The following is a 27955-nucleotide window of genomic DNA, read 5'->3' as shown; positions in this document are numbered from 1 at the left end:
GGTTTGATCCTACATGGCGTAAAGTTTCCTTCCGCATTGTGAACAGTGTTAACGTGAGAGAAGAGAAGGTAAGGTTAATTAATATTTGTTAGATTTTATCTATATCGAGTGTTTGGCAATCATTTGTCATTTCTCTCTTTTGAAACACTGTACATTTAACCCGCAATAGATACGGAAATGTTGAACATTAGTCCAACATTAGCTTGACCATAGTGTTGATGTTGACGTTGCACAATATGACGCTAACTTGCGCTCAACGTGATAGTTTGCGACCTGTGAGGACCTCATTGAATAACGTCGCTTTTATCACACATATGTTCAAATACTTTTGTCTTAAAAATATGTCAATTGTTAGAATTTAAGCCAGTGTTTTACAGGGAATAATTGTGATGAAGTTGGTTTTATGTACTGTTATCGAGAGACCTTCTCCCTGGATAAAATGTTATCTTCGTACACAGCTCTGTGTTCGTTGCAGTAGTATCCTAAAAACTACCACTTTAATTCAGTCACTAAACCCAAACTTTTGTTAATGTTATGAACGGCAGGGAAAGCAATGACCATCACTCACTCTCGTTTTTCTAACAATATCATTTTGATCTTCAATATTTGCTTGTCTTACGAAAATGTAACCTGAAATTAACTGAACTGTGAGCGTCGTAGTTGGGCCCAAACTCCTTTGTCGGTTACAATGTTCCATGTTTTCACTTTTAGTAATAAACTGAATTGGAATCTTAGGTTCCCCCCAGTAAACTATGACTATAAATTATGTACCACACAATGTGTCACATGAACAGAAGGTGAAATGTGCGGATGCATCTAAAATGGATATTTTCTGTCATTTCAGCAAATAACCATATTTTCATTATGAGTGGAATTTACCGTGTGTGGCATTCTTATGTAGGGACTTATATCTAGACATCGTGGATTTTTAAGAAATTTTTAAGGACATTTAAGATTTGAAGGATATTTGTTTAGATTTGGTTAATTCAGTTGTTGCTCAAGGAAACAAACTAACAATATTTCTTAATAGTGATTAAAAAGTGATTATAGAACAGCTCTTCCATGTTATCCGATGTTTGTTGTTTCATTTTCTTTCAATCGTCCTACCAACCAGTATCAAAGAACAGAAAAGTATAAAGGATATATATTACACAAATGATCAGAAATATATAACACAAATTAGTTCATTTTAAAAAAAACAAACGAAGAAGAGAGCTGCCTGTCTTGTTTCTAGTAAGTGCGACCATGGCTAAAGGTGTTCCTGCACTTCTGTCTTTGTTATTTATATTCCTATAGTTGCTAATTTTGTATGATGAAATTATGTTCAGTTTGTTTGTGCAGTCTACTAATTGACTTTCCTTGGTAGTTCACACTTACGATGGTTATCATATTACAGAGTAGATTTTTTTGTTAATTAACATCAGTTGGAGCTACATTTGAAACTCGTTTGAAAAATTTTAATCTATTATTCAGTGTTCTGTAACTTTTGAGATCAGTTATCCACTCAATTAAAATTGAAGAAACAACCTATGTGATCAAAATAAAGGTCATTCAAGCTGGGGTGAGTACTTAATAGTCCTCGGACTAATGGCTCATATACAGTATGTACCACTCGTGTGCAAGCACAGCAGAAACATGATAGGTAAAACATTTTTTAAAATAAAGTCCACAAAAATATTCAAAATGTACCTAATTAAGTGCATGTCACAACAGGCAGGTTATGAAAAGTGCTGAATGTCCTGTGTCCACAATCAGTAGCAGATACTTTCAATAGTTTTTGAAACAATTTTAATTTATTTTTTATTTGAAAGGATTTCAAATTTATTGACAGCATATCAAAGATTTGCAAACTTTATCTCAAAGAAAATATCCAGTTTATTTTTATTTACAATAAAGTAAATACAAATCTTTATTCAGTGGTTTTCAAAATGTTATATCACATAAAAGACACTTGTCAAAAGGAAACCAACATATGTTATTCACAACACATTATTGGCAAATATTGCCTTTTAAAATGAACTATTGGTATTTGCTCGGCCAAATGTTTTTGTTCAAAAATACCATAAATATGGGATGAGTTACATGTTGCCAAATCAAGTAGTTTTAATGTTTTGCCCAAGAAGGGTGTGCATTCTTAGAAAGTATTTTTACTTTCAAGTAGATGGCTATAGGTATCTAATTTCTCAGACCCTATGTCTCTGCAATTAGGTAGGAGAAAATACCATTATATCATTTTGTTATTCTCAATTTTTTTGTGTCCTACTCCAGCACAGGAACTTACTAGTGACTTTTGCATCCTGAGGGATATAACTTACTGTTAAGTTGACTGATAAGTCAGACAAAGATATGAAGAAAGCAGATTGATATCTTTTCAACTTAACACACAATCAGTACATTGCTGATTAGCATACCAATGAACTGCTGACTTAACAGAATTTTGCAGAAACATAATGCATTGTGCTTTGCACTGGCATAGATGACAGCTCAGTCATTCATCCATTAAAATACTTTGATTTATGATGATATTATCAGCATGAGTAATTTATTTTTTAAATTTCAGTCAAGTTATGAGGGTAAATGACTTTCAAGTAACTCTTAATAATATTTTCAGATCACCAGTCTCCTTTGTTTTAAAATTATAATGTGTTATGTTTAAAGTCATATGGTTACATTTGAGATGTTGCAATGAGATTTTTTTCGTGTTCATATTTAAAAAGATATATATATATATATATATATATATATATATATATATTTTTTTTTATTTTATTTTATTTTTTTTCTATGTGTATGACTAGATAGGCAATATAACCATTAAGTTATATGATAGAAAAATATTAAGTAACTGGATAGTTTCTGATAACTGGATAGTGTATGTTGGTTTCAACACTAATTCATACTTTATGGTTATGGCAGATGTTCCATTTGATTCATATGCTAAACATGTACATGACAACATTGAAATGTGTCTCAAATATAAATATCATTATTTATCATGTAGTAGAGCCAAGCAATTTTGGAGTTATTATACTATATTCATATACATATATACATTCCTGACAGCTTTTTGCAAGTACCAAGTGTTGGCCATGTGGCTTTCTCATTGCAGTATTTTTCTCTCCACATGTGAAGTTTCAACGTGACAAACATGGACCTTGAAAGTAAACCTCCCACAAACACCATGGATGAAGAGGAACCTTTTTTCAGTAACCTTGATCTCTTCCTCTTCTCCCTCATCGTTGGGATTGTCATCTATTGGTTCATGGCCCGGAAGAAGCCTGATCCCATACCTGAATTCAGGCCGCTCGAAACAATGTGAGTGTATTTCAAGAGAGGGAGTCAAAGTGTTCCCACTCGGCTTCTCTTGTATCAAATTGAGGGAGAGCAAGTTCAAATGATCAAGGCTCCCCACATTTACTTATTCTGTTTTCTTTCTTACTGTTTTTTAAGATAACATGTTTGCCAACTTTGCAGATAAGCAAGAGTAATGGCTAAAACCTTTATAATTAGAGAGTGAGCTCTGGCATTTTTATTGAGTTCATTGCAAGATTTGACGTTTATATAAACTTATGCAGGACACATCAACCTACATAGTGGAAAGTTTTTGTCTTTTTTAGTAATTCAAAGTGTATCACATGACATGATCAGTTGGCTCCATCGGTGGCTGCAAAGTCATATATGAATATAATGCAAAATAATTACAATACTAAAAAGCTACATCAAAACCCTTTATATTCTTCTGTAACAGTAACAGGAAAAATGGAAAAAAAATCGCAGTATACCCTTCAGCTTCTTTCATGTCTGTTTCATATTAAGCAGCATTCATTAGAAAATGGTTGGATTCCCTGAGGTCAGATTGACTTTGCAGACATGTGATTGAACTTGCTGCTTCATAATTGTTTGTTTGATTAAAAAGTCCTGTCTTGTTGAGATCTATAGTCAAATAGTCTTCAACTGTTTCTTCTTTTTCCAATCCTCATTTTCTCATACTTTCTCAACGTAATACAAAAATAGCTGATGATCATATTTGTTCTTGCATGTATGTATATGTATTAGTTTGATTTTTGGCATTTAATCAGATTTAAACAAAACAAATTAGGGTAAAGGATCCATGGCTCTTGCTCCAGGATTCTTCAGCTATGATTTTTCTCGAGGTACACACAGCCACATCTGTCTTGACTGGGTCAATCATCATTGGAATTGAAATTACTGTATGGAAATACTACACAATGTTGGCAGTGGGTTTCAATTTTATGAGTCATGTCAAATTATCCATCCCTTCCATGTTGTTCTTTTCGTTTCTCTTACCTCCGCTGCATGATCCACTCTCCAAAGTATAGAGACTGCCCCCATGTGGCACATGCTCTACAGTACGTTATTTAAATGCGGCATTTCCTTGGCAGTGAAACAGAATGTAAAATATCAGGGTATTTTCACAGAATTGCAAATCATACCCTTATCCTGTGTCAGACCTTGACAAGGACACCCTTTAGTTATATTGACTTTGTCCAGTCATTTTATACGATGCAAGTGATAACAATATGTGAATTCTTTCATATTAATTTTAAAGTTTTGAAATCCACAACTGACATTGTCCAGGCGTCGTCAGCTAACATGAGTCCTTTTGATTTTAAGTGCTTACTGATTATTGTTGTACATGTTTCAGTAAGTACGAAATAGATCACACATTCATCTCTAAAGACTGTGCCAAAATATTCCTTGATATACCAGTCTATCTGCAGGATCCACTTGAGGCAAAGTATAAGAGAGCACTGCTTTAGGTTGTCGTAAATGGCCCGACAATGGCCCAGAATGGATATTGTTGGCTGTTTCATTCCTCACACCTTTTAAATGGCTCTTGTGTGTGTTTTCTGTCTCATTCCCTCACCACTTTGACTTGTTTTTGTTTTGTGTTTTAATTGGACTCCTCCCCCACTGGCTACCTTGATTCCTTTCTTAGTCACAGCATAATTTCTTCTGTCACCACCTGATTTGCAACTAAGCTCCTTATTTGTATTGAAGATCATTATAGTTGGTGGGAAAGCAAGACGCTTACCAACTAAAGGGAATCCACCAAGGGGGAGCATGTTTGGCTTTTGGAGGAGTGTATCTGTGGTGGGCGGGATTACAGGAAAGGAACATAAAAAAAGACAAACTCTGAGCTTGTCCCTCCTCCCCTTTTTAAAGGGAACAGTGATTACCTAACTGTTTTGAAGGGGTGTAGTCTTTCCTGTGATTTTGTGTTTGGCCATGAACCAAATTTGAAAGTTATATAGAGAACAAAAAAGGAGGGTAAGCCAAGCACTACAAGTCTTCTCCAAAGGTGGAAAGTTGAAGTACCGGTAAAAGAAAAGTTGCTCCTTCTCCCCTGTACTACTTTTTGGGTCTTCATTCTTCTCTTTCCAGTGTCTTTTTTTTTGTTTGTGCATGTGTGTGGGCTGAGCTGCTCAGCCATTGGCATAGGGCCGTGTCACAAATGGAATCCTTTTATGATAAATGAGGTTGCCATAGCAATGACATTTCCTGCTCTCCTCCAGTGAGAGGGGGGCTGGGGACACTGCAAGAAAACTACCATTCACCCCCCCCCCCCCCCCCACAGTCCATGGAGTAGTTGCTGTGGTTAGCTGATGACTTGCCAAATCCCCAGAATGGATATTGTAGGCTGTTTCATTCCTCACACCTTTTAAGACTGGAAAGAAAAAGGGGCGGGGATGAGACGGAAGGCATTTTCAACACCAGAGGGTTTGTGTGAGTCAAAGTGTGGGTCTGCAGCTCAGCTACATTTTACTGGAAAGTCAGTTTCCCACCATTGTGTCCTTTGCTGTTGCCAGACACTGACAAGGCTAGTAGGTTTCTGAGCTTTGTCTGTTTCTTTGTCTGCCCCCCCCTCTCTCTCTCTCTGTAAAAGTAATACGGGACAGAACAGGAAGTGGCAAAGTTCAGATTGAAATTGGAGTCACAAAAAGGTAAAGGCAGGAATCTCATGAAAACCTGTCAGTGGCCAATTTGTAATTACTTTTTCACCCTTATTTTTGGGAGTATTGAGTCGTGCTTTTGACACTTAGCATAGCTGATTCTGGTGTGGCCTAGCCATTGGCTGTTGGATAACAGGTCTACATGCCATGGGCTGTGTTTTCTCTCTGCCAGGGGATAGGAGAGATGCTGCTGAAAGGTCAGTGAACTACTGGTTTTATTCCTCAAGCAATTACTCAAGTGTATTTCAGTTACTTGTGGCACTGCCATGAAAAACATCTGATCAGCTATCATTTATTCTGACCACTTGCTCTGATATATATTTTGCACCCAACTGTTTTCAATGTATCTTGTTACAGGCATGACTCCTACATTATTTTCTTATTTTTATCACGGACTGCAAAGGCCAATTTTAAAAGCCATCAAGCGTCCTCTTTAGATTATCTCAGAGGATAGACTTAAACACAAAAATGTTTGTCATGTCTGGACACTATAAACCATACTTTGAGCCCAGCTTTTTCAAATCTACATAACTACTGTTCAAGACATGTTATGCTGATACATTATTACTTTGTCAGTACCTTTATGTATCATGCTACAACAGTCTTCTTCTTTTTCTTCGTTCGGCTTTTCCCTTCAGGGGTCGCCACAGCGAATCAACTTTCTCCATCTAATCCTATTCTCCGTATTCTCCTCTCTCACACCAACTACCTTCATATCCTCTCTCACTACCTCCATAAATCTTCTCTTTGGTCTTCCTCGAGACCTCTTGCCTGGCAGCTCCAATTCCAGCAGCCGTCTACCGATATATTCTCTATCCCTCCTCTGTACATGACCAAACCATCTCAGTCTGGCTTCTCTGACCTTCTCTTCAAAACATGTGCTGTTCCTCTGATAGACTCATTCCTGATCCTATCCATCCTGGTCACTCCCAAAGAGAACCTCAACATCTTTATCTCTGCAACCTCTAGTTCTACCTGCTGTCTTGTGGTTATTGTAATTGTTTCCGGTCCATACATCATCGCTGGTCTCACCACTGTCTTGTACACCTTTCCTTTTATTCTGGCCAATAGTCTTCTATCACATAGTACCCCTGACACTTTTCTCCACCCATTCCAATAAGCTTGGACCCGTCTCTTCACCTCTTTTCCACACTCTCTGTTGCTCTGGACTGTTGACCCCAGGTACCTGAAATCCTCCAGCTTCTTGATCTCCACTCCCTGTAGCCTCACCGTTCCACCCGAGTTCCTCTTATACACCTCTCGAGATTTTCCTCTACCTGTTGTCTGCTCTCACTACAGATCACAATGTCATCCGCAAACATCATGGTCCATGGGGAATCCTGTCAAACCTCATCTGTGAGCCTGTCCATCACCATTACGAACAAGAAGGGGCTCCGAGCTGATCCCTTTTGGAGTCCCACCTTGAACTTCTGTTACCCCTACTGCACCACTGTCTCACAGCTAGCATACATGCCCTGCACCAATCTAACATACTTCTCTGCCACTCCAGACTTCCTCATACAATACCAGAGCTCCTTTCTTGGCACCTGGTCATTTGCTTTTTCTAGGTCTACAAAAACACAGTGCCTCTCGCCTTCTCTGTACTTCTCCATTACCATTCTCAAAGCAAATACTGTATCTTTAGTACTCTTTCTCGGCATGAAGCCATACTGCTGTGCACAAATGCTGATTTCTGTTTTCTGTCTCTTTCCCATAACTTCATTGTATAGCTCATCAACTTTGTTCCTCTATAGTTACCGCAATTCTGCACACCCCCAATCTTAAAAATGGGCACCATCACACTTTGTCTCCATTCTTCAGGCATCTCTCTCTCAGGCTGCCTCTCCTAGACACTTCCACACCTCCACATGTATATTATCAGGGCCCACTGCCTTTCTACTCTTCATCCTCTTAAATGCCTTCCCACCTCACTTTTACTAATCTTTGCTACTTTGTGGTCTACAATTGTCACCTGCCTACACTTGCCTCGCTTTCTTTTTCACATTTGTCAGCTCTTCAAAGTACTCTTTCCATCTTCCCATCACTCTTCTAGCATCTTCTACAACTACTTTGCAGTCACTGATCTCTTTCGGGTTACCTCCTCTACTTTACATCACTACATTACTTCTTCATCCCTTCTATTGCCTACACCGACATGCGCTTACCACTCTATCATCTCTATTTTGGGATATTCTCTATCACTTCATCCAAATCACTCCAGAGCTTCCCATCTGCGGGGTATAGCAACTAATAACATTGAGCATCACACCTTCAATTTCCAGTTTCAGTCTCATAAGTCTGTCTGACATTCTTTTCATCTCCAAAACATTCCCTCAAAACTCGTCTTTCAAGATAACGCCTTCTCCATTTTGCTTCCTGCCCTGTCCTCTTCCCTCGACTGATTGGGTATGAGATTATTAGGTTTGATTCACATGGTTTTGGCAAAAGTTTTACACTGGATGCCCTTCCTGAGGCAATCCCTCTGCATTTATCTGGGCTTGGGACCGGCTCAGGGAGACACTTGCCTATGGTCCCCTGAGGCTGCATTGCCAGGCATCTCCTTCATTATTTATTATTCATCAGAGAGCAACAGTCATCTTTTTGTTTTTTTTTTTTGTGTGGGGGGACTTAATTAGTTTAAACTTTTTAAGTAAAATGTCTTGAAAAAAAGTCCTAAAAAGATTGTATATTATTATATACTTGTTTATTTAAACACCTACTTCAAAGAAAATAATGTTTAAATTTGTGAATCCAAAATTTAGTTTTTGTTTTTGACTCAAATCATTTAATTTCTGAGCTTATATTGAAGCTAAATACCATCTTGGAATTAGATGGTGACTGTTTGACACCCACTATTTACCTAACTACATGAATTAGCTTCATTTTCCTTTTTTCTTTGTCCAAATAGAATATACCTAAATTTTACTGTATTTTGCAGTGGGGTCACATTTTTGTCTTGATTATTAATGGTTTTAATCATATTCCATTCCCACTTTAATCCTTGTAAAAAAATTTGTATGTATTTGAAACTTTGAATGCTATTATCTCTCATTTAAAAGGCTGTATTCGTATCTTTAGAAAAGCATGATGTCATTGTCAACATTTCATTTGAATTCATGTACATGGTAAATGTTTTAAGCAAACATGACACCATTGTTTGACAGCAAACTGTTTTCATCATTGTATTGTAACTTAGACTGCATTAACGTATTTAAGAGTTCTTTTTTTTTTTTCCTCAGAACACCCACAAGAACAGAGATGAGCTTCATTGAGAAAATGAAGAAAACAGTGAGTCTTTTTTTAAGATAATAATTGTATTTCTATTACAAGGTTGTCACCAATCTGGAAAAGGTAGGAAAAACTATTTACTAATTTTCTGGTGATGAAAAACACATATGTGAGGCAAAAAAAAAAACATGTGTTCTCTTCAGAAATTATTCAGTTTTTATCTCAAAGCTTTTCAAAACGGATAACATTTCTATCTAAAATTGTAAAGTTATATAAATTATACTGACAAGAGCATTTCAGTAGAAACTGCTATTTTTTTTTTTTTAGTTAGTAGTTAACTTTGACTTTGTGGTAAGTCTTAAGCCAGAATCCTGGACTCTCATATGCTGTCCTATCATCAATCAATCCTACAGTGTCATATTTGAAACACATTGGTTGAATTTTAGCGGAATATTCAAATTTTTGGACATAATTGCTTTTGTTTTGGATTGTATTTGTGGAAAAAATTGTATTGATTGCTGAGCGTTTTTACTCTTATTTGGGTCCACTTATCCTAAAATCCAAGAAGGAATTAAAAAAAAAACATCACACAAAAGCAACGGCGTCCAAAGGATAAAACATTGAGGTGTTTGTTTAACTCTCTGGGACATACTTATCTTAATGCCCATATTTGTTGCCCTTTAGTTAAATAACCACAAGTTAAATGCATTTCTCTTTGTTTAATTACCAGGGCAAGAACATCATTGTGTTCTATGGCTCCCAGACAGGAACAGCGGAGGAATTTGCTAACCGACTATCCAAAGATGCTCAGCGCTATGGCATGAAAGGAATGGCTGCAGATCCAGAGGAGTATGACATGGTATTCAGCATCAATGGAGCATTGTGAAAATTGCACTTCTAACATTTGCAATATTACAGTATGGATATTTTGGAAAGTATGGGACTTGTAGAGGTTATAAATTCATCATCGACTGAAGACTTCTTCTTCTCTCGGCTTTTCCCTTCAGGGGTCGCCACAGCGAATCAACTTTCTCCATCTAACCCTATTCTCTGTATCCTCCTATCTCACATCAACTACCTTTATATCCTCTCTCACTACGTCCATAAATCTTCTCTTTGGTCTTCCTCGAGACCTCTTGCCTGGCAGCTCCAATTCCAGCATCCGTCTACCAATATATTCTCTATTCCTCCTTTGTGCATGACTATACCATCTCAGTCTGGCTTCTCTAACCTTCTCTCCCAACAATCTAACATGTGCTGTTCCTCTGATAGACTCATTCCTGATCCTATCCATCCGGGTCACTCCCAAAGAGAACCTCAACATCTTCATCTCTGCAACCTCTAGTTCTGCCTCCTGTCTTTTCGTCATTGTAACAGTTTCTAGGCCATACAGCATCGCTGGTCTCACCACTGTCTTGTACACCCTTCCTTTCATTCTGGCCAATAGTCTTCTATCACATAGTACCCCTGACACTTTTCTCCTCCCATTCCAACCTGCTTGGACCCGTCTCTTCACCTCTTTTCCACACTCTCCGTTGTGCTGGACTGTTGACCCAAAGTACTCTCCGTTGTGCTGGACTGTTGACCCAAAGTACCTGAAATCCTCCAGCTTCTGGATCTCCACTCCCTGTAGCCTCACCATTCCACCCGAGTTCCTCTCATTCACACACATATATTCTGTCTTGCTGCGACTAACTTTGATTCCTCTCCTTTCCAGAGCATTCCTACACCTCTCGAGATTTTCCTCTACCTGTTGTCTGCTCTCACTACAGATCACAATGTCATCTGCAAACATCATGGTCGATGGAGATTCTTGTCTAACCTCATCTGTCAGCCTGTCCATCACCATTTGTGAACAAGAAGGGGCTCAGAGCTGATCCCTGATGGAGTCTCACCTCCATCTCGAACTTCCCTGTTACCCCTACAGCACACCGTACCACTGTCTCACAGCTAGCATACATGTCCTGCACCAGTTTAACATACTTCTCTGCCACTTCAGACTTCCTCATACAATACCAGAGCTCCTCTCTTTGCACCCTTGTCATATGCTTTTTCTAGGTCTACAAAAACACAATGCAGCTCCCCCTGGGCTTCTCTGTACTTCTCTATTAGCATTCTCAACACAAATACTACATCTGTAGCACTCTTCCCAGGCATGAAGCCATACTGCTGTTTACAAATGCTGACTTCCTGTCTCAGTCTAGTTTCCACTTCTCTTTCCAATAACTTCATTGTATAGCTCGTCAACTTAATCCTTCTATAGTTGCCGCAATTCTACACATTCCCTTTATTCTTAAATATGGGCACCATCACACTTCGTCTCCATTCTTCAGGCATCTTCTGACTCTAAGATCCTATTGAATAATTGAGTCAGAAAATCTACTGCTTCCTCTCCTAGACACTTCCACATCTCCAGGTTAATTATCAGGACCAACTGCTTTTTTCACTCTTCATCCTCTTCAATGCCTTCCTCACTTCAATTTTACTAATTTGTGCTACTTTGTGGTCTACAGTAGTCACCTCTTCTACCCTACTCTCTTTCATTTTCCCCATTCATCAGCTCTTCAAAGTACTCTTTCCATCTTCCCATTACTCTTCTAGCATCTTTCAATACATTTCCCTCTCTATCCTTAATCACCCCGACCTGTTGTACATCCTTTCCATCATTACCTCTGGTTCGCCAACCTATATAGATCATTCTCACCTTCCTTATTGTCCAACTGAGCATACAAGTCACGTACGCCCTTTGTTTTCTGTTTGCTACCTCTATCTTTACCTTATGTTGTATCTCCCTTTAATCCTGTCTGTTCTTTTAAGTCCTCTCAGTATCCTACTTCGTCTTTGCTAACCGCTTTCTCTGTATATACTCCTGCACTTCCCCATTCCACCACCAAGTCTCCTTACCTACTTTCCTTCCAGATGACACACCAAGTACTCTTCCACCTGTCTCCCTAATAACACGAGCTGTAGTTGTCCAATTATCTGGGAGCTCACCCTGACCACCCAGACCCTTTCTCAATGCCTCCCTGAAAATCAAGCAACACTCCTCCCTTTTCAGCTTCCACCACTTTGTCCTCTGCTCTGCCTTTGTTCTCTTCATCTTCCTTGTCACCAGAGTCATCCTACAAACCACCATCCTATGCTGTCTGGCTACACTCTCACCTACAACTACTTTGCAGTCACTGATCTCTTTCAGGTTACCTTGTCTATACAAGATGTAGTCTACCTGCGTGCTCCTTCCTCAGCTCTTATAAGTTACCCTATGTTCCTGTTTTTTCTGGAAAAAGGCTGTCACTACAGCCATTTCCATCCTTTTTGCAAAATCTACCACCATCTGTCCCTCTGCATTCCTATCCTGTATACCAAATCTGCCCATCACTTCTTCATCCCCTCTATTACCTTCACCAACAACTTCGCCACTAACAACATTGAGCATCGAACCTTGAATTTCCAGTTTCAGACTCATAAGTCTATCTGACATTCTTTTCACCTCTAGGACATTCCTAACAAACTCCTCCTTCAAGATGACTCTTTCTCCATTTCTCCTCTTGTCAGTACCATAGTAGTACAACTAATAGCCTTCTCCTAAGCTTCTAGCCTGACTACCTTTCCACCTGGTCTCCTGGACACACAGTATATCCACCTTCCTTCTCTGCATCATGTCGACCAACTACCTTTTCTTGTCATAGTCCCGATATTCAAAGTCCCTCCTCTCAGTCCCAGGCTCTTTCCTTTCTTCCTCTCTCTCTGCTTCCGAACACCCACTCCTCCTTTTCTTCTTGTTCTTCAACCCAAAGTAGCCCAATTTTCACTAGTACCCTGTAGGTCATCAGTACCCATGGCGATCGTTGTTAACCCAGTCCACGACTGATTCAGTATGATACTGTTATGGTTGACTGGCATGTTTGGTTTTGGCAAAAGTTTTACGCCGGTTGCCCTTCCTGACACAACCCTCTGCATTTATCCGGGCTTGGGACCGGCACAGGGAGACACTGCTCCGTGCCCCCGCAAGGCAGGCTTGGGGTGACATGGGCCAGTGCCGCCCTGAGGCTGCATTATCGACTGAAGACTCTGATGTTTGATTTTTCTTTAAATATTTCAGTTAATTCTCCTGCTTTATTCTGACATATCATGAATTGGACTTCTGCCAGGCACATCTGTGCCATACAACATGTCCTAATTTGTCAAAAAAATGTATCTTAAGTTCCATAAATCTACTGTATAATTGCATTTGTTTGTTTAGAAAACTAGCCAACACTAAGTGCTTACACATAAAGTAAACTTATCTATACTGTATAATCATAATTTGTGACGTAATACACTCTTCTGTAAAGGTTAAGGCTTCATAACTCATTGTATTTGTTTCTATTGTCTCAATTTTCAGGGTGAGCTGTCTCATTTGTCTGAGATCAAAAACTCCCTTGCCATTTTTTGCATGGCAACCTATGGGGAAGGAGACCCAACAGATAATGCACAAGATTTGTATGACTGGCTGCAAGAAAATGATGATGAAGACCTTTCTGGACTAAACTACACAGTGAGACATTTTCCAATACTTGTATTGAGTGTTATAAAAGTCTCATGACAAAAATTATGAGTGACTCAAGTGGGCATTCCTTTTCAATGAAAGTTTGAAATTTAGTGTAAGACAATGATTGTATAATTTGAGCAGTATTTAACTATCAAAATTAGAGGCTACACCAATAAATGCTGCACCAAAATGTGCATCAGTATTTGCTGTTGTTAATTTAATAAATGGGATAATGTAAATTATCTAAAACAAAATTTGGAATTAATTTCAATTATTATCCAAGTATATAAAAATGACATCTAGAAAACAGTCATCAAAGTGTGAAGGGGTTACATTTCTCTGCTGTGTAGAGCCACAGCTGTGGTTCAGTATGAACGCTAATGTGTATAACAATTGTCACAGATATAAAGGTTGAGCCATGTTTCAACAAAGTCCCCTCTGGCTAATGACTCTTGACTCAGCTTAACTTGTAATATGGTTTTATTTGAGTTTTTTCAAAACAGTGGCCCTACATGTCTGTCCAGTAGCACAACGATTTCACTGATTCTGCCTTTCCTGCTGTGTCTCATAATGACGATACATTTTGTTGCTAACAGTAGTGTTAAAACCATATGCCCTGCACCTGCAGGTTGAAATAGTACAATGCATTGCTGATGAAATGTGTACCAAATAAAGCACAAACAGAGTAGCAAAAGCATAATGACAGTAAACATATGATTATTCTCTTCTTTTTTCCACTGTCCAATGTACCTGATCTTAAATCCATTAGTAAGCTAATAACTTAAAAGCTCTAGAATATGCTTTAAAATAGAGTGATGTGCATACATTTAGAATTTTATACAAGCGTATCTTCTGTATGTTAGGTATACAGTAGTTCAGTGCCCCCCCCAAAAAAAATCTTTATGGGTTACGAACTGTCACTTTTGGCATCTATCCAACTGATGAGCATCATTATTGCTATGCTGACACGTAGCATGCCAGACTTATTTGCATCTTGAAGGCTATCTGTGTTGTCATGTCCATGACGCTATGAGTTACTATCCTCTTGACCACATTTCATTAGAGAACTGTAAAGGCTGCTAAAATACAAGAATGACATGCTAACTAAAGTTCACTGTCTTGCAGTTTCTAGCATCCGCTTTTAGTGTTTGAATCAAAAAAATGCATAAAACCTTTCAAATACTGCTAAGGTAAGAAAAGAAAACATGAAATCCATTTACCATTTCTACACCACACTAAATAAACTGCATAAAATACTCAGTGAATACTTAGATAAATTGAAAAAGTGTGAAGTTCAAGTTAGCATTTTCTTCCAGCCTCCACATTTCCTGTTTAAAAAAAGAAAAAATGCAATAGGGGCCTTTTGGATGAGTGGGTTTTACACATTAAACCCTTGAAAATCCCCTTAAGTAATATAGATCATGACTGAAAAAACTAAATAATATTCATAGCTGGTCATTGGCTGTATTTTTCCCCATAGGGGAGGGGCAATACAACATGGCTTGTCAATTCCAATGGATGCATACATTGGTAACATCCTGCACAGCAGGAGTCACTGATTTCTAACCATAATACAAAAATAAATGAACACAGATTAGCAGTCAGACATATGCATTGGTGGCCTTTAAGGTATAGACATTTTTTCTTTTGGCCAGGAGTGTATTTTTTTTAAATATCAAGTTCATAAAAGTGGTTTTACTTTAAATTAGACAGAAGGTTAAACTAAAGTGGTCTCTGGTGATCTCAATTATTCCCATCTGTGTAGGTATTCGCTCTTGGCAACAAGACATATGAACACTACAATGCAATGGGAAAATATGTTGACAAAAGGTTGGAAGAGCTTGGAGCTAAGCGCATCTTTGACCTTGGTTTGGGAGATGATGATGGCAAGTAAGTAACCTAGTGTGACCCGGTGGGCCGTGAAAGGTACTTCACAAAGGCAGTCATCTTGAAGGACATAAATACAAACCAGTTTAAAGTGTTCTGGATAGAAATTCATCTTTTACAGGACTTGCACCAACTTGATTTATTTAGATACTGCTGTAAAAGAGACACTGTTCAGTACACTGCAGTTTGGCTTGAGAAAGGAAAACGGTAAAACAGCATTGTCAGATGTATATTTTATTCTTTTCCTTTCGGCTATTCCCTTCAGGGGTCGCCACAGGGAATCAACTTCCTCCCTCTAACCCTATTCTCTGTATCATCTCACATCAACTAACTTCATGTCCTCTTTCACGACATCCATTTATCATCTCTTTGGTCCTCCTCTAGGCCTCCTGCCTAGCAGCTCCATCCCCAGAATCCTTCTATCAATATTAGTCACTATCCATCCTTCATACATGACCAAACCATCTCAGTCTGGCTTCTTTGACCTTATTTCTGAAACATCTAACATGTGCTGGCGCTCTGAGGAACTCATTCCTGATCCTATCAATTATTGTCACTCCCAAAGAGAACCTCAGAGTCTTCATTTCTATGACCCGAGCTCTGCTCCTGTCTTTGTCACACATTATCCCTGACACTTTTCTCCACTCGTTCCAACCCAATTGAACCAATTTCTTCACCTCTTTTCTACACTCTCTGTTGCTCTGGGCTGTTGACCCTTAGTACTTGAAAATCTTTGACTTTCTCCTCTCCCTGTAGCCACACTATTGCACTTGGGACCCTCTCATTCAGAAATTCTCTCTTGCTTCGGCCAACTTTCATTCCTCTCCTTTCAAGGGCACACCTCCACCTCAAGATTTGCTTGACCTGCTCCCTGCTCTCATGAAAGATCTCAATGTTATCTGAAAATATCATGATCCATGGAGATTCCGGTCTAACCACTACAAACATGAATTGGCTCAGAGCTGACGCCTGTTGTTGTCCCTCCTCTGCCTTGAACTTCTCTGTCACACCTATAGCATACCTCACCATTGTCTTAGACATCGCCTACATGTCCTGAACTAGTCTAACATACTTCTGACACTCCAGACTTCCTCAAACAGTACCATAGCTCCTCTCTCAGTACCGTGTCGTATGCTTTTCTTTGGTCTACTTTTCAGCTTTTCTGTCCTCATCCCAATATTCAAAGTCCCTACTCTGTCCCAAACTGTTCCCTTTTCCTCTCTCCAAACACACCTCCTCTCCTTCCTCGACCCATAGTAGCCCAATTTCTGCTGGTACACTATAGGGTATCGGCCCCAATGGCGGTCATTGTTAACCCGGGCCTTGACCATAAGAGTCGTAGGTTGAATTTGCATATTTGGTTTTGGTCCCGGATACTCTTTCTTATGCAACCCTCTGCATTTATGTGGGATTGAGATTGGCTCAGAAAGACACTGGCTTGTTCTCCCCTGAAGCTGAATTGTCAAAAGTATATTTTATAAAATGAAAAATAAATCACAACTGTAAGAATTTAGGTTGCTAAATAGTGATGTTCATCTGTTGTCTTTAACTTTGTGTCCTTCATTCCCTCATTCAGTCTGGAAGAGGACTTTGTGTCATGGAGGGAACAATTCTGGCCTGCTGTATGTGAGCACTTTGGAGTGGAAGCCTCGGGGGATGAGTCAAGGTTAATTGACATTTTATTTCTGCATATACAGTTTCTCACTTGGTTTGATGTACTCGTATTCATGTAAGAAGTCTTTTGTTCACATGATCCCAAATGTGTTTCCACGACACAGTTCAGCACGATTTGGCTTGATTTGACTCCGCTCCACTTGGTTTGTTTGGTATTTCTGTAGATTTCTTCATAGTACCTCCTCAATGTGGGTGGAGTCATAGCATGTTACTGTGAAACTGCAGTGATGTTTTATATACACTAATCTCATAAATAATGGAAGACATCTAGATGATGGTGTACTTGCTGCTTGGTCTATGGTTTTTTGTCACATACAAAGCAAGAGAAAAGAGCCAGAGAAGGCTATGGGTGCTGAGACAAAACATGCTTAAAAACTGTAAGAGGGCCGAAGTCGAAAGGAGGAATGTTTTGTGTTTTAATACTTCAGTAGATTTTGCTGGAAATACAAATGTATTTAATATGTAGATAATAAGACCAGTCATCCTTTGGAATTTAGCTCTCTTAAACATCAGTATGAGTTAAATTGAATAGTGCTCAAGCCCAAAAACCAAATCTCTGAATCATAGTATTTATTGCCTATCCAATTGTAAAACAATACTCTCCAGGAATCATGTTTATCCTTTTCATTTATTGTTTAATGCATGTATGAAAGGCTAATGTTTTCTGATATGCTTTTCCACCCTGCAGCATTCGGCAGTATGAGTTGGAGGATCACACTGACATTAACATGAATAAAGTATATACAGGAGAGATTGGCCGCCTGAAGAGTTTTGAGGCCCAAAAGCCGTAAGTACTTAAAATCTTAAAAAAAGCAGGCTGGGGGATATGGAAGTGCACCAGTAAACCAACATTTGATTCAGTGAGTCATGTCCTGGACTAAATCATTTGTGTGAATATAAAATCAAGTTTAATCCAGGACTAGGCATAATCCAATACCTGGAAACCTGCCCTTTGAAGTGTATTTTCTTCTTAAACTGAACTTTAATAGTTCAACATTATTCTTACTTAACAGTCAGCAGCAGATATTTCTATTCCAGTGATGGTCATGCAAAACTTGTAGCATGCTCTAATAGCTCCCATCTCTTTTCATTAACCAATGGAATATACCTTTTTTCTCTATCCATCACCAGATAAAAAAAACGTGACTAGCTCACTGTTAACTGTTTAAGCTAATTTTTAGACAAAATTGTGCATGTCATCTGATGATAATTTACTGTCATAATTTTTCCTTACAGGCCATTTGACTCGAAAAACCCTTTCTTGGCCCCAGTCACTGTCAACCGTAAACTCAACAAAGGCGGTGAGAGACATCTGATGCACCTTGAATTAGATATTACAGGTTCCAAAATCAGGTGAGAGATTGATACTCTGCAGCCAAGATAAAGTAATGATTCTCCATTTTCAAATGAAAATTGTCTTAAGTGGCATATAAAGATATTAATAATTCTTTCATACATTCTGGCAAGTAGCAACAGTCCAAACGTGCCCTTTTTTTAAATTCCAGATATGAGTCTGGAGACCATGTCGCTCTTTACCCCACAAATGACTCTGTGTTGGTCAACAAGCTGGGTCAAATTCTTGGAATGGACCTTGATAGGGTTATCTCCCTTAACAACCTTGATGGTAGGCAGTTGAAACCTTGACTTTTCTAGTTTGTCCCTGGATTTTCATGGCATTATAAATATGAAATCATTCACATGGAGCCCATTTTTACAAATTCAAAATGATAGACTTACTTCTTTTAACAGAAAAACATGAATTATAATATTCCAACATTTGTTTTGATTGATCACATTCATTTGAATGTAATCTTCTAAAAATAAATAGGGAAGTGACCCAAAACTCACAGTTGAAATACCGGCGAATGACCTAGAACAAAACATTGGATGATTCTAAAAGTAGCCTTCAATTAGACCTGATCTAAATCCTACTGGAGAAGGTACCCTCCAAACCTGAGACCACTAGACCACTTCACTCATGAATAGTGGACCAAAATACCTGTTGACAGGTGCAGAGGTCTCATTGGGAGTTACAGAAATAGCCCAATTATAGTGACTGGACTACCACTAAAGAATGTGTAATAAAATAAACATAAGGGTAACATAATTTTCGTCCTGCGCGACTATACTTTTTTCCTTTTTCTATTAATTCACAATTAAAAGTCAGTGTCTGATTTCAATTGTTAATTTTCTGTATTTCTTATTTTTTATTACCTTTGTCAGTTTCAAGCTACTTCAGTGACCATTTATGTTTTTTTAATGGAAGGGCATCACCAATTTTGTCTGCTTCTGTTAACAGTATTTAGATTTTGTAATGAATGGTATATGTCATAACATGTTTGTTTTGCAGAGGAATCCAACAAGAAACACCCTTTCCCTTGTCCAACTACCTACCGTACAGCTCTGACTCACTACCTTGACATCACACATCCTCCCCGCACTAATGTCCTCTATGAGCTAGCACAGTATGCTTCAGACCAGAAAGACCAGGAGATGATGCGCAAAATGGCCTCATCCTCTCCTGAGGGCAAGGTCAGTTACCACTCATCTGTGATGGTGTAAACAGATACACGTTCTTTCTAATAAATTGTGTTAAATCCAAAGCTGTAAGTAGTTAAAAAGAATTGAGTCCATCTGTTTCTGTAGGCTCTCTACCAGAGCTGGGTGTTGGATGCAAGTAGGAATATCCTTGCCATTCTCGAGGATATACCCTCTTTACGGCCTCCTACAGACCACCTTTGTGAGCTGATGCCTCGTCTCCAGGCTCGATATTACTCCATTGCTTCCTCCTCAAAAGTAATGCTCTGCTACACCTTCACAGAAGGAATAGCCCAGGATTTTTATCCATATTCATTTTCAAGTGTGAAATAAGGATTGTGACTTAATCTCATCAAAAGCTTTCTTTTTTTATTTCAAACACTTTTTGATAATCCTTTCCTTTTTGGTTATCTCTGCAAATCTTTCCCTATCTTTCTGCCATATAGTTTCAAAGTCTCTGGAAAAAGTCTGAATACATTTGTTATTTCCAGAAGTTACCTCACATACTGACTGGAAACTTGCAAAAACTATCTGCATGAAATTGCCTTTCTTGCTCAAAAGCTTGTGTAAGCATTTACACAAATTGAACTCAAGTAGTCCTCATTATATCATTACAGAGGATTTTTTTTTTGACATCTGATTTTTTTCATACCAGAACTGACAAACACAACAACAATAATAGTTATTATTATTAAAATTATAGTAATTATGATGATTACTATAAATGGTTTGATTGGCTTGGACATTGTGCATTTATGAACATTTCTGAAAATGTAGCAGTGTTTTCCAGAGAGTAGCTATATAGAAACAAGGTGAAAAAGAATAGAAGGGGAAAAAAATAACACAATACAGTATTAATATATGCAAAGAACAAGAAGATTGAGTATACATAGAAGACAAATGCACGAACAGACACAGCAAATTCGGTGAATTTCTGTACAGTCATACTGAAAGGCCATACTGACTGAATACTTTTACTGACAGGAACAATGAAGTCCCCTCTTACCACACCTGTTTTTATATGAGAATTTATTGCAGTAAATAATTTAATCAAAGTGAAGCCTTCTGATAATCAGATATATGTTTTAATTTCATCAATACTTGTATAATTTCAGTTTTAACATAGTTATTTGTTTCAAGGACTTGAGAAATCTTTTGTATTTTATTCCTCTATATTGTAGGTTCACCCTAACAGCATCCACATCTGTGCTGTAGTGGTGGAATATAAGACAAAGACTGGCCGCTTTAACAAGGGTGTGGCCACTAACTGGCTTAAGAATAAGCTGGTCTCTGACAATGGCCACAAGTCAACTGTTCCTATGTACATCCGCAAGTCCCAGTTTCGCCTGCCCTTCAAATCTACAGTTCCAGTAATCATGATTGGCCCAGGAACAGGCATTGCCCCCTTCATGGGCTTCATCCAGGAGAGAGGCTGGCTCAAACAGCAAGGTGCTTTCAGTTGCATCATTATGTTGTTTACAACCTTGCAAAAAAATTAAAATTTGTCATGTTTCTTCAAAGGGCAAGTTGTGTATCGAGTTTTTTGGTAATAATTAATTACTTCATTATCTCATAGACCTCTGAAACGTGAATTGTATATAGCTAATTAATATATTATGGGAAGTTATTTTAACAGGGAGACATGTAAGGACTTGCACTTATTTGGTAGAGATTTTTTTTATACTGCATAAAGAGCAGGAACCTAACAATAACAACCATCTACCCAGCAATAACGAATCATGTTTGTTTTTTTGCTGGTGTTTCGTTATAGGAAAGGACGTGGGAGAGACCGCAATGTATTTTGGGTGCAGACATAAGGATGCAGATTACATATACCAGGAGGAGTTGGAAGAGGCGAAAAACAAAGGGGTGTTAACACAGCTTAATGTTGCCTTCTCTAGAGACCAGGAGCAAAAGGTACAGATTTCAAATACTGGTAGAACAGTATAAGTATAAAAGATTGAGATATTGTGACTTAGTAGATTTAACCATATCCCTATCCTGTTATCTAGAAACATTTCAGTTTCATTAGATTAATGGAATAGTAGTTATTCATGGTGCAAACCCGGGCACTGTAAGACCTATGACTTTGATTTAATCTTGGTAGTGTCCCACATACTGGCAGTCGTGGACTTTTGAAACTGATATCCCAGATTAGAGAGTTAACTACAAGAAAATCTGAACACACAGATGTGTATGTTTTAGCATTATTGTTTGGCCTTCAGTTATTTCTATTATACTGGCTGATTTTGATTATTCTATCTTTTCCTTGACCATTCTTTTGGCATCTGTGTTTTCTGTGTAGTGACTTTACTTATTTTAGATGGCACACATAAAATAATGACCACTTACATTATGAGCAAGGTCTAACAAAGAACTTACAAATTAGTTATATTGATAGTATATAATTTGTCATTAACAGACTTCAATGGACATGTTGATGCAGGCAATGGAGGGAGTGAAGAAGAAATGGGCAGATTTGGTATACAGGCTAGGAACACAGATGGTCTTTACAAAAAGGATGGAAAGTGCTGTAGTGAACACTTTTTTTCAAGGAATGACAGGAACATAGGGTAACTTAAAAGAGCGAAGGTAGGAGCACACAGGTAGACAACATCTTGTATGGACGAGGTAACCTGAAAGAGATCAGTAACTGCAAAGTAGTTGTAGGTGAGAGTGTAGCCAGACAGCATAGGATGGTGGTTTGCAGGATGACTCTGGTGACAAGGAACATCTAAAGGACAGAGGCAGCACAGAGAACAAAGTGGTGGAAGTTTAAAAGGGAGGAGTGTTGCATGGTTTTCAGGGAGGCGTTGAGAAAGGGTCTGGGTGGTCAGGGAGAGCTTCCAGATGACTGGACAACTACGGCTAATGTTATCAGGGAGACAGATAGGAGATTACTTGGTGTATCATCTGGAAGAAAGTAGATATAGAGACTTGGTGGTGGAATGAGGAAGTGCAGGAGTATATACAGAGAAAGCAGTTAGCAAAGAAGAAGTGGGATACTGAGAGGACTGAAGAGAACAGACAGGAGTACAGGGAGATACAGCCTGAGGTAAAGATAGAGGTAGCAAAGGCAAAACAAAAGGTGTACGATGACCCGTATGCTTGGTTGGACATTAAAGAGGGAGAGTGATCTATACAGGTTTGCGAAACAAAGAGATAGAGATGGAAAGGATGTTACAGCAGGTCTGGGCGATGATGAAGGATAATGAGGGAAATGTATTGACAGATGCTAGAAGAGGGATGGGAAGATGGAAAGAGTACCTTGAAGAGCTGTTGAGTGAGGGAAATTAAAGAGAGGCAACGGTAGAAGAGGTAATTATTGCAGATCACAAAGTATCAAGAGATAATTACAAGTGAAGTGAGGAAGGCATTGAAGAGGATGAAAAATGGAAAGGTAGTTGGTTCTGATGATATGCCTATGGAGGTATGAAAGTGTCTGGGAGAGGCAGCAGTAGAGTTCCTTACTCGATCATTAACAGGATCTCAGAGAGTGAGAAGATGCATGAAGAATGGAGAAGTTATGGTGCCCATTTTTAAGAATAAGGGGAATGTGCAGAATTGTTGCAATTTTAGGGGGATAAAGCTGATAAGCCATACAATGAAGTTACGGGAAAGAGTAGTGGAAACTAGCCTGAGAGCAGAAGTCAGCATTTGTGAACAGCAGTATGGCTTCATGCCTAGAAAGAGTGCTCCAGATGCAGTATTTGCTTTGAGAATGCTCGTAGAGAAGTACAGAGAAGGTCAGAGGCATTGTGTTTTTGTAGACCTAGAAAAAGCAAATGACAGGGTGCCAAGAGAAGAACACTACCGTATGAGGAAGTGTGGAGTAGCAGAGAAGTACTGTATGTTAGACAGGTGCAGGACATGGTGCTGTAGGGGAAACAGAGATGTTCAAGTTGGAGATGGTGCTTCATCAGGGATCAGCTCTGAGCCCCTTTTTGTTTGCAGTGCTGATGGACAGGCTGACAGATGAGGTTAAACAGGAATCCCCATGGACCATGATGTTTGCGGATGACATTGTGAAAGCAGACAACAGGTAGAGGAAAATCTAGAGAGGTGGAGGTACGCTCTGGAAAGGAGAGGAATGAAAGTTAATCGCAGCAAGACAGAGTATATGTGTGTGAATGAGAGGAACCTGGATGGAATGGTGAGGCTACAGGGAGTGGAGATCAATAAGTTTGAGAATTTCAGGTATCGGTACTTAGGGTTAACAATCCAGAGAAGCGGAGAGTGTGGAAAAGAGGTGACGAGACGGGTTCAAGCAGTTTGGAATGGGTGGATAAAAGTGTCAGGGGTATTATGCGATGGGAGACGATCAGCCAGAATGAAAGGAAAGGTGTATAAGACAGTGGTGAGACAAGTGATGATGTATGGCCTAGAAACAGTAACAATGACAAAAAGACAGGAGGCAGAGATGAAGATACTAAGATTCTTTTTGGGAGTGACTAGGATGGATAGGTTCAGGAATTAGTCCATCAGAGGGACGGCACATTAGATGTTTTGGAGAGAAGGTCCGAGAAGCCAGACTGAGAGGGTTCATTCATGTACAGAGGAGGGATAGTTAATGTATTAGTAGACGGATGTTGGAATTGGAGCTGCCAGACAGGATGTCTCGAGGAAGACAAAAGAGAAGATTTATGAACATAATGAGAGAGGATATGAAAGAAGTTGGTGTGAGAGAAGATGATACAAAGAATGAGGTTAGATGGAGAAGGTTGTTTCACTGTTGTGACCCCTGAAGGGAAAAGCTGAAAGGGAAAGAAGAAGAAGAAGAAGAAGATAATTAACTTGAAAAATAGAATATATAATTTTTAGCATTTGAAGCAATTTTTCAATTGAAGATGAACTGCTCTGGTTGCTGATTTTAGATCAGATTTTTGTCTTGTACTGGTTCAGGTAATTATTTTACTGGACTGAAATGCTTATTACAAACCACAGTGGTTAAGGACATACACAAGATTCAAGATTTAAAGTGTTTATTATCACATGTACAGTATAAAAATAAGTTTCCCCATACAGTGAAATTCCTACTTTCATGTCTGCAGTGCACTGGGATATGTGCTGGTTGAAGAGTGTAAACAGTCTTATAAAGTTGCATAATAATTACATGTTAGTTAATCGATGACACATGACCTGAAATACTTTTTTATTTGTATTAAAGCTTCATGAGTGTAAAAAATAATTAATTTCTATACTGTAACAAAAACAATGCCCTTAATGCTTATTTTGTACTTATCTACACTGAAGGTTTATGTGCAGCACCTCTTGAAGAAAAACAAGGTGGACATGTGGAAGCTCATTCACACTGAAAGCGCTCATATCTACATTTGCGGGTATGTAACTATTTATAACTATTTTTTTATTTATAACTATTTAACCTTATTCAAGTTATATTTTTTTGAAGTCAATCTACAAAGTTATTGTTACTCGTGCTAACAAATGGCAGAATCAGATTAAGATTTCATTATATGCAATATACAGTACAGTACTTTTTAATTCCTCTTCCTTCAGCTGAAGGGAATATTCAAATCTTTGTACTTTTTAAGACCTTAAAACACTTTATAGCCTTAACTTTGACACTTTATATTTTATTCGTATTTCTTATTCTCCCTCCTTCCTATTATCTATTATTGTTATGTTTTACTTGAAACTCTGGCACAACAATTTCCCTCGGGATAAATAAAGTTGTTCTTATTCTTATTATTCTCAGTATATACAGTACTGAATATTGGCTACTTTGCTGTAAAATGTATTGGGGCAGTTTGATTTTAGTGTTGCTGATATTTAGCCTAAACACTTTGATTTTCAAAATCTTAAGAATTTGACCGAGAATGTGATCAGACTTCATTTGAATCTAGTCAAGTCAAATAGGTCATGCAAATAAAACATTAAATTATAATTACAATATGATGTGTTAGGCTTTACAGTTGGTACAGCCTATCACTCTCTTTGCTTGGGCTCTCTCTGGTTCTGCTGCTTCCTGCCACTGCCCAATAACATATAGTTGGTTTAAAAACCCCTAAATTGTCCAAAAGTGTGAATGGTTGAATTCCTCTGTATTTGACACTGCGAGTTGTATGGCAACTACTTAAGGCTGTACCTTGCACCTTGCCCATCGACAGCTGGATGGCATCTTGTTGTGGAGGACAAGTGGTACGGACCCTGATGAAAAACGTATTACGGATATTAAATCAATTTTGTTGTATCCCTTTTCAGGGATGCCAGAAACATGGCAAAGGATGTGCAGACAGCCTTCTATGAAATAGCAGAAGAAGTTGGAGGCTTGACACGCTCACAGGCCACAGATTATATCAAGAAATTGATGACGAAGGGTCGGTATTCACAAGATGTCTGGAGTTAAAGACCATCATAACCTGACAATTGTTTCTTCTTTTTTTAACTTTTAATCTTTGTTATTTTTAACTGGATTGAATATAAAAACATTTAGCAGTTGTTGTATTCAAAGTGATTCAGATAATCTTGAGGCAAACACTACCTCTGTAGGTTATTTAATAAATGCACCCACTGTTTCAATCTGTTTCTTCCTGGTTTGCAATGGTTATCTGAACCCTTGACTCATATTTCTCTGACCTCAAGTGAGCAGCAGCAAACTTTTTTTTTAACTGAAAAATATTAAACAGTTAAAACAGAGTTAAACAGTTTGGCTGTTATCTGCTTTTTATGGTCCCTCCAACTCATCGGTATGAAACTTATTGAATGTTATTCATTTTGCTGTTTGTAACTTTCAGTTTGTTTAATGTAACACCAGAAACTACAATCCTACAATTTACTTTGTCTTGAATGAACCCATGATGTGTCCCTATTGAAGGAAATTTCAGAATGAATCCTCATGCTCAAAACTGTAAACTAATTTATCTTTTTGTTAATAGAGTACTTCTTTTGAAAGTACCCTGTTGTATTATTAGATTGATTTAAAAAAAAAAATCTGAGTAAACAGGTGTAACCAGCTGACATCATAGGGACTTGGTGCTCATCAAATGTCAAGGGATTTTATGTGGTTTCATGCAATTGTTTAGTTTAAGCAGTAACGTTTTAAGTGAACTGAAATTGATAAAAATATGCAAATCGTTAGAAAATTAGAGTGTTGCTTTACATAGTCCTGCCTTTTAATCGATGGAAATGCATTTGTAGATGTTCTTTCTAAAATATTAAAATTCGACATTTAAGATCTGATACAATGAATGGCCTCCCAGTCAAAGTCACATCTGTTTTCTGAATTTGATACAACAGTGTTATGAAAATTAGTAACACCTGAAGATGTTGCACCCGCCTAAGGTTGGCAGTTGTGGGATTTTTTTATTTGTCAAGTCACAGAACTTTACAGGGAAATCAACTTAACACCTATCCAAAATATGTCTCCTAATACCTGTTTGAAGAGTCTATGAAGTTATTACTTTCCAACCAGTTTCAGTATAGTCTTTGCCTTTTCAGCACTGCCTTACAACTACTGTAGTTTTAGCATTAAAGCCCTTACAACTTCATATTGCATCTTTGAAATGCATCTGAGATCATTTACACATTTGTCTCATTACTTTTTGTAATTATTTGATTGTATGTGGCCATGCATTTTTTATGAATAAAATCGATACCATTTGTCAGGTTGAGTATTCTTTTTTGATGAATTACTTATTTTAGCAAATATTTTAGGGATAGTAACTTGCTACATTTTAAGTTTGAAGCTGATAAAACAATGGTAGTTAATTAGACTAAAAACATACATCGAAGAAGTATTTTCACACACCTAGATTCCTTATTGTTGGGTGTAAGAAGAAGATTCAGAGGACAGGAATATTGAATTACTGCCAGTAAACAAGTTAAAAACATCAGCGTCAGCTCTAAGAACAGAAGTTAAACTTAAGATTTCTGTTCGTCTGGTACAACAAACATCAGGTATTAGGCTTGGAATATTGATATTATCAAATTTTTCAACAGTTTACGAAAATATATTAATGCACTTGCACCAGTGAAATGTTGATCTTGGTTGGATTGGTGAAAAAAATCAATAAAACCAGGACTTCCAGATACCGTGGGTACAGATATGCGTGCAATCTGAATCAGTAATACAGGTTTAAAACAAGAGTTGTGGGTCGGCCAT

At 38.1% G+C, this 27955-nt stretch overlaps 1 protein-coding gene across 2 annotated transcripts; it reads left to right on the top strand.

Annotated features, from left to right (window-relative positions):
• porb (P450 (cytochrome) oxidoreductase b) lies at positions 1-27458 on the top strand. 2 transcript variants are annotated; one of them, XM_086164253.1, is made up of 16 exons: positions 1-68; positions 3133-3315; positions 9215-9263; positions 9934-10062; positions 13588-13740; positions 15500-15624; positions 17198-17287; positions 17984-18082; positions 18532-18648; positions 18801-18919; positions 19646-19827; positions 19942-20091; positions 21015-21282; positions 21605-21750; positions 25087-25172; positions 26056-27458. In XM_086164253.1, the coding sequence occupies exons 2-16, from the start codon at positions 3149-3151 to the stop codon at positions 26198-26200; spliced, it is 2025 nt and encodes a 674-aa protein (XP_086020379.1). In that variant the 5' UTR covers positions 1-68; positions 3133-3148; the 3' UTR covers positions 26201-27458. The 2 variants fall into 2 exon arrangements, with proteins under 2 accessions (XP_086020379.1, XP_086020380.1); XM_086164254.1 differs by having other exon boundaries at positions 53-68; positions 3110-3315.
• Positions 27459-27955: the final 497 nt, after the last annotated feature.

This window comes from Fistularia commersonii, chromosome 18 (genome assembly GCF_037954325.1).
Source record: "Fistularia commersonii isolate RoL2024-O1a breed Wild chromosome 18, RoL_Fcom_v1.0, whole genome shotgun sequence".
NCBI classification, from domain to species: Eukaryota; Metazoa; Chordata; class Actinopteri; order Syngnathiformes; family Fistulariidae; genus Fistularia; species Fistularia commersonii.
The sequence above is the reverse complement of the archived record's forward strand: the minus strand, read 5'-3'. Positions and strand labels throughout refer to the sequence as shown.

Bases quoted from the DNA above. Each gene is read 5' to 3' on its own strand.
- porb (XM_086164253.1), top strand. From the start codon at position 3,149: ATGGACCTTGAAAGTAAACCTCCCACAAACACCATGGATGAAGAGGAA. The intron at 3,316-9,214 runs GTGAGTGTATTT...TTTTTTCCTCAG, and splicing joins TTCAGGCCGCTCGAAACAAT to AACACCCACAAGAACAGAGA. The intron at 13,741-15,499 runs GTGAGACATTTT...CCATCTGTGTAG, and splicing joins TTTCTGGACTAAACTACACA to GTATTCGCTCTTGGCAACAA.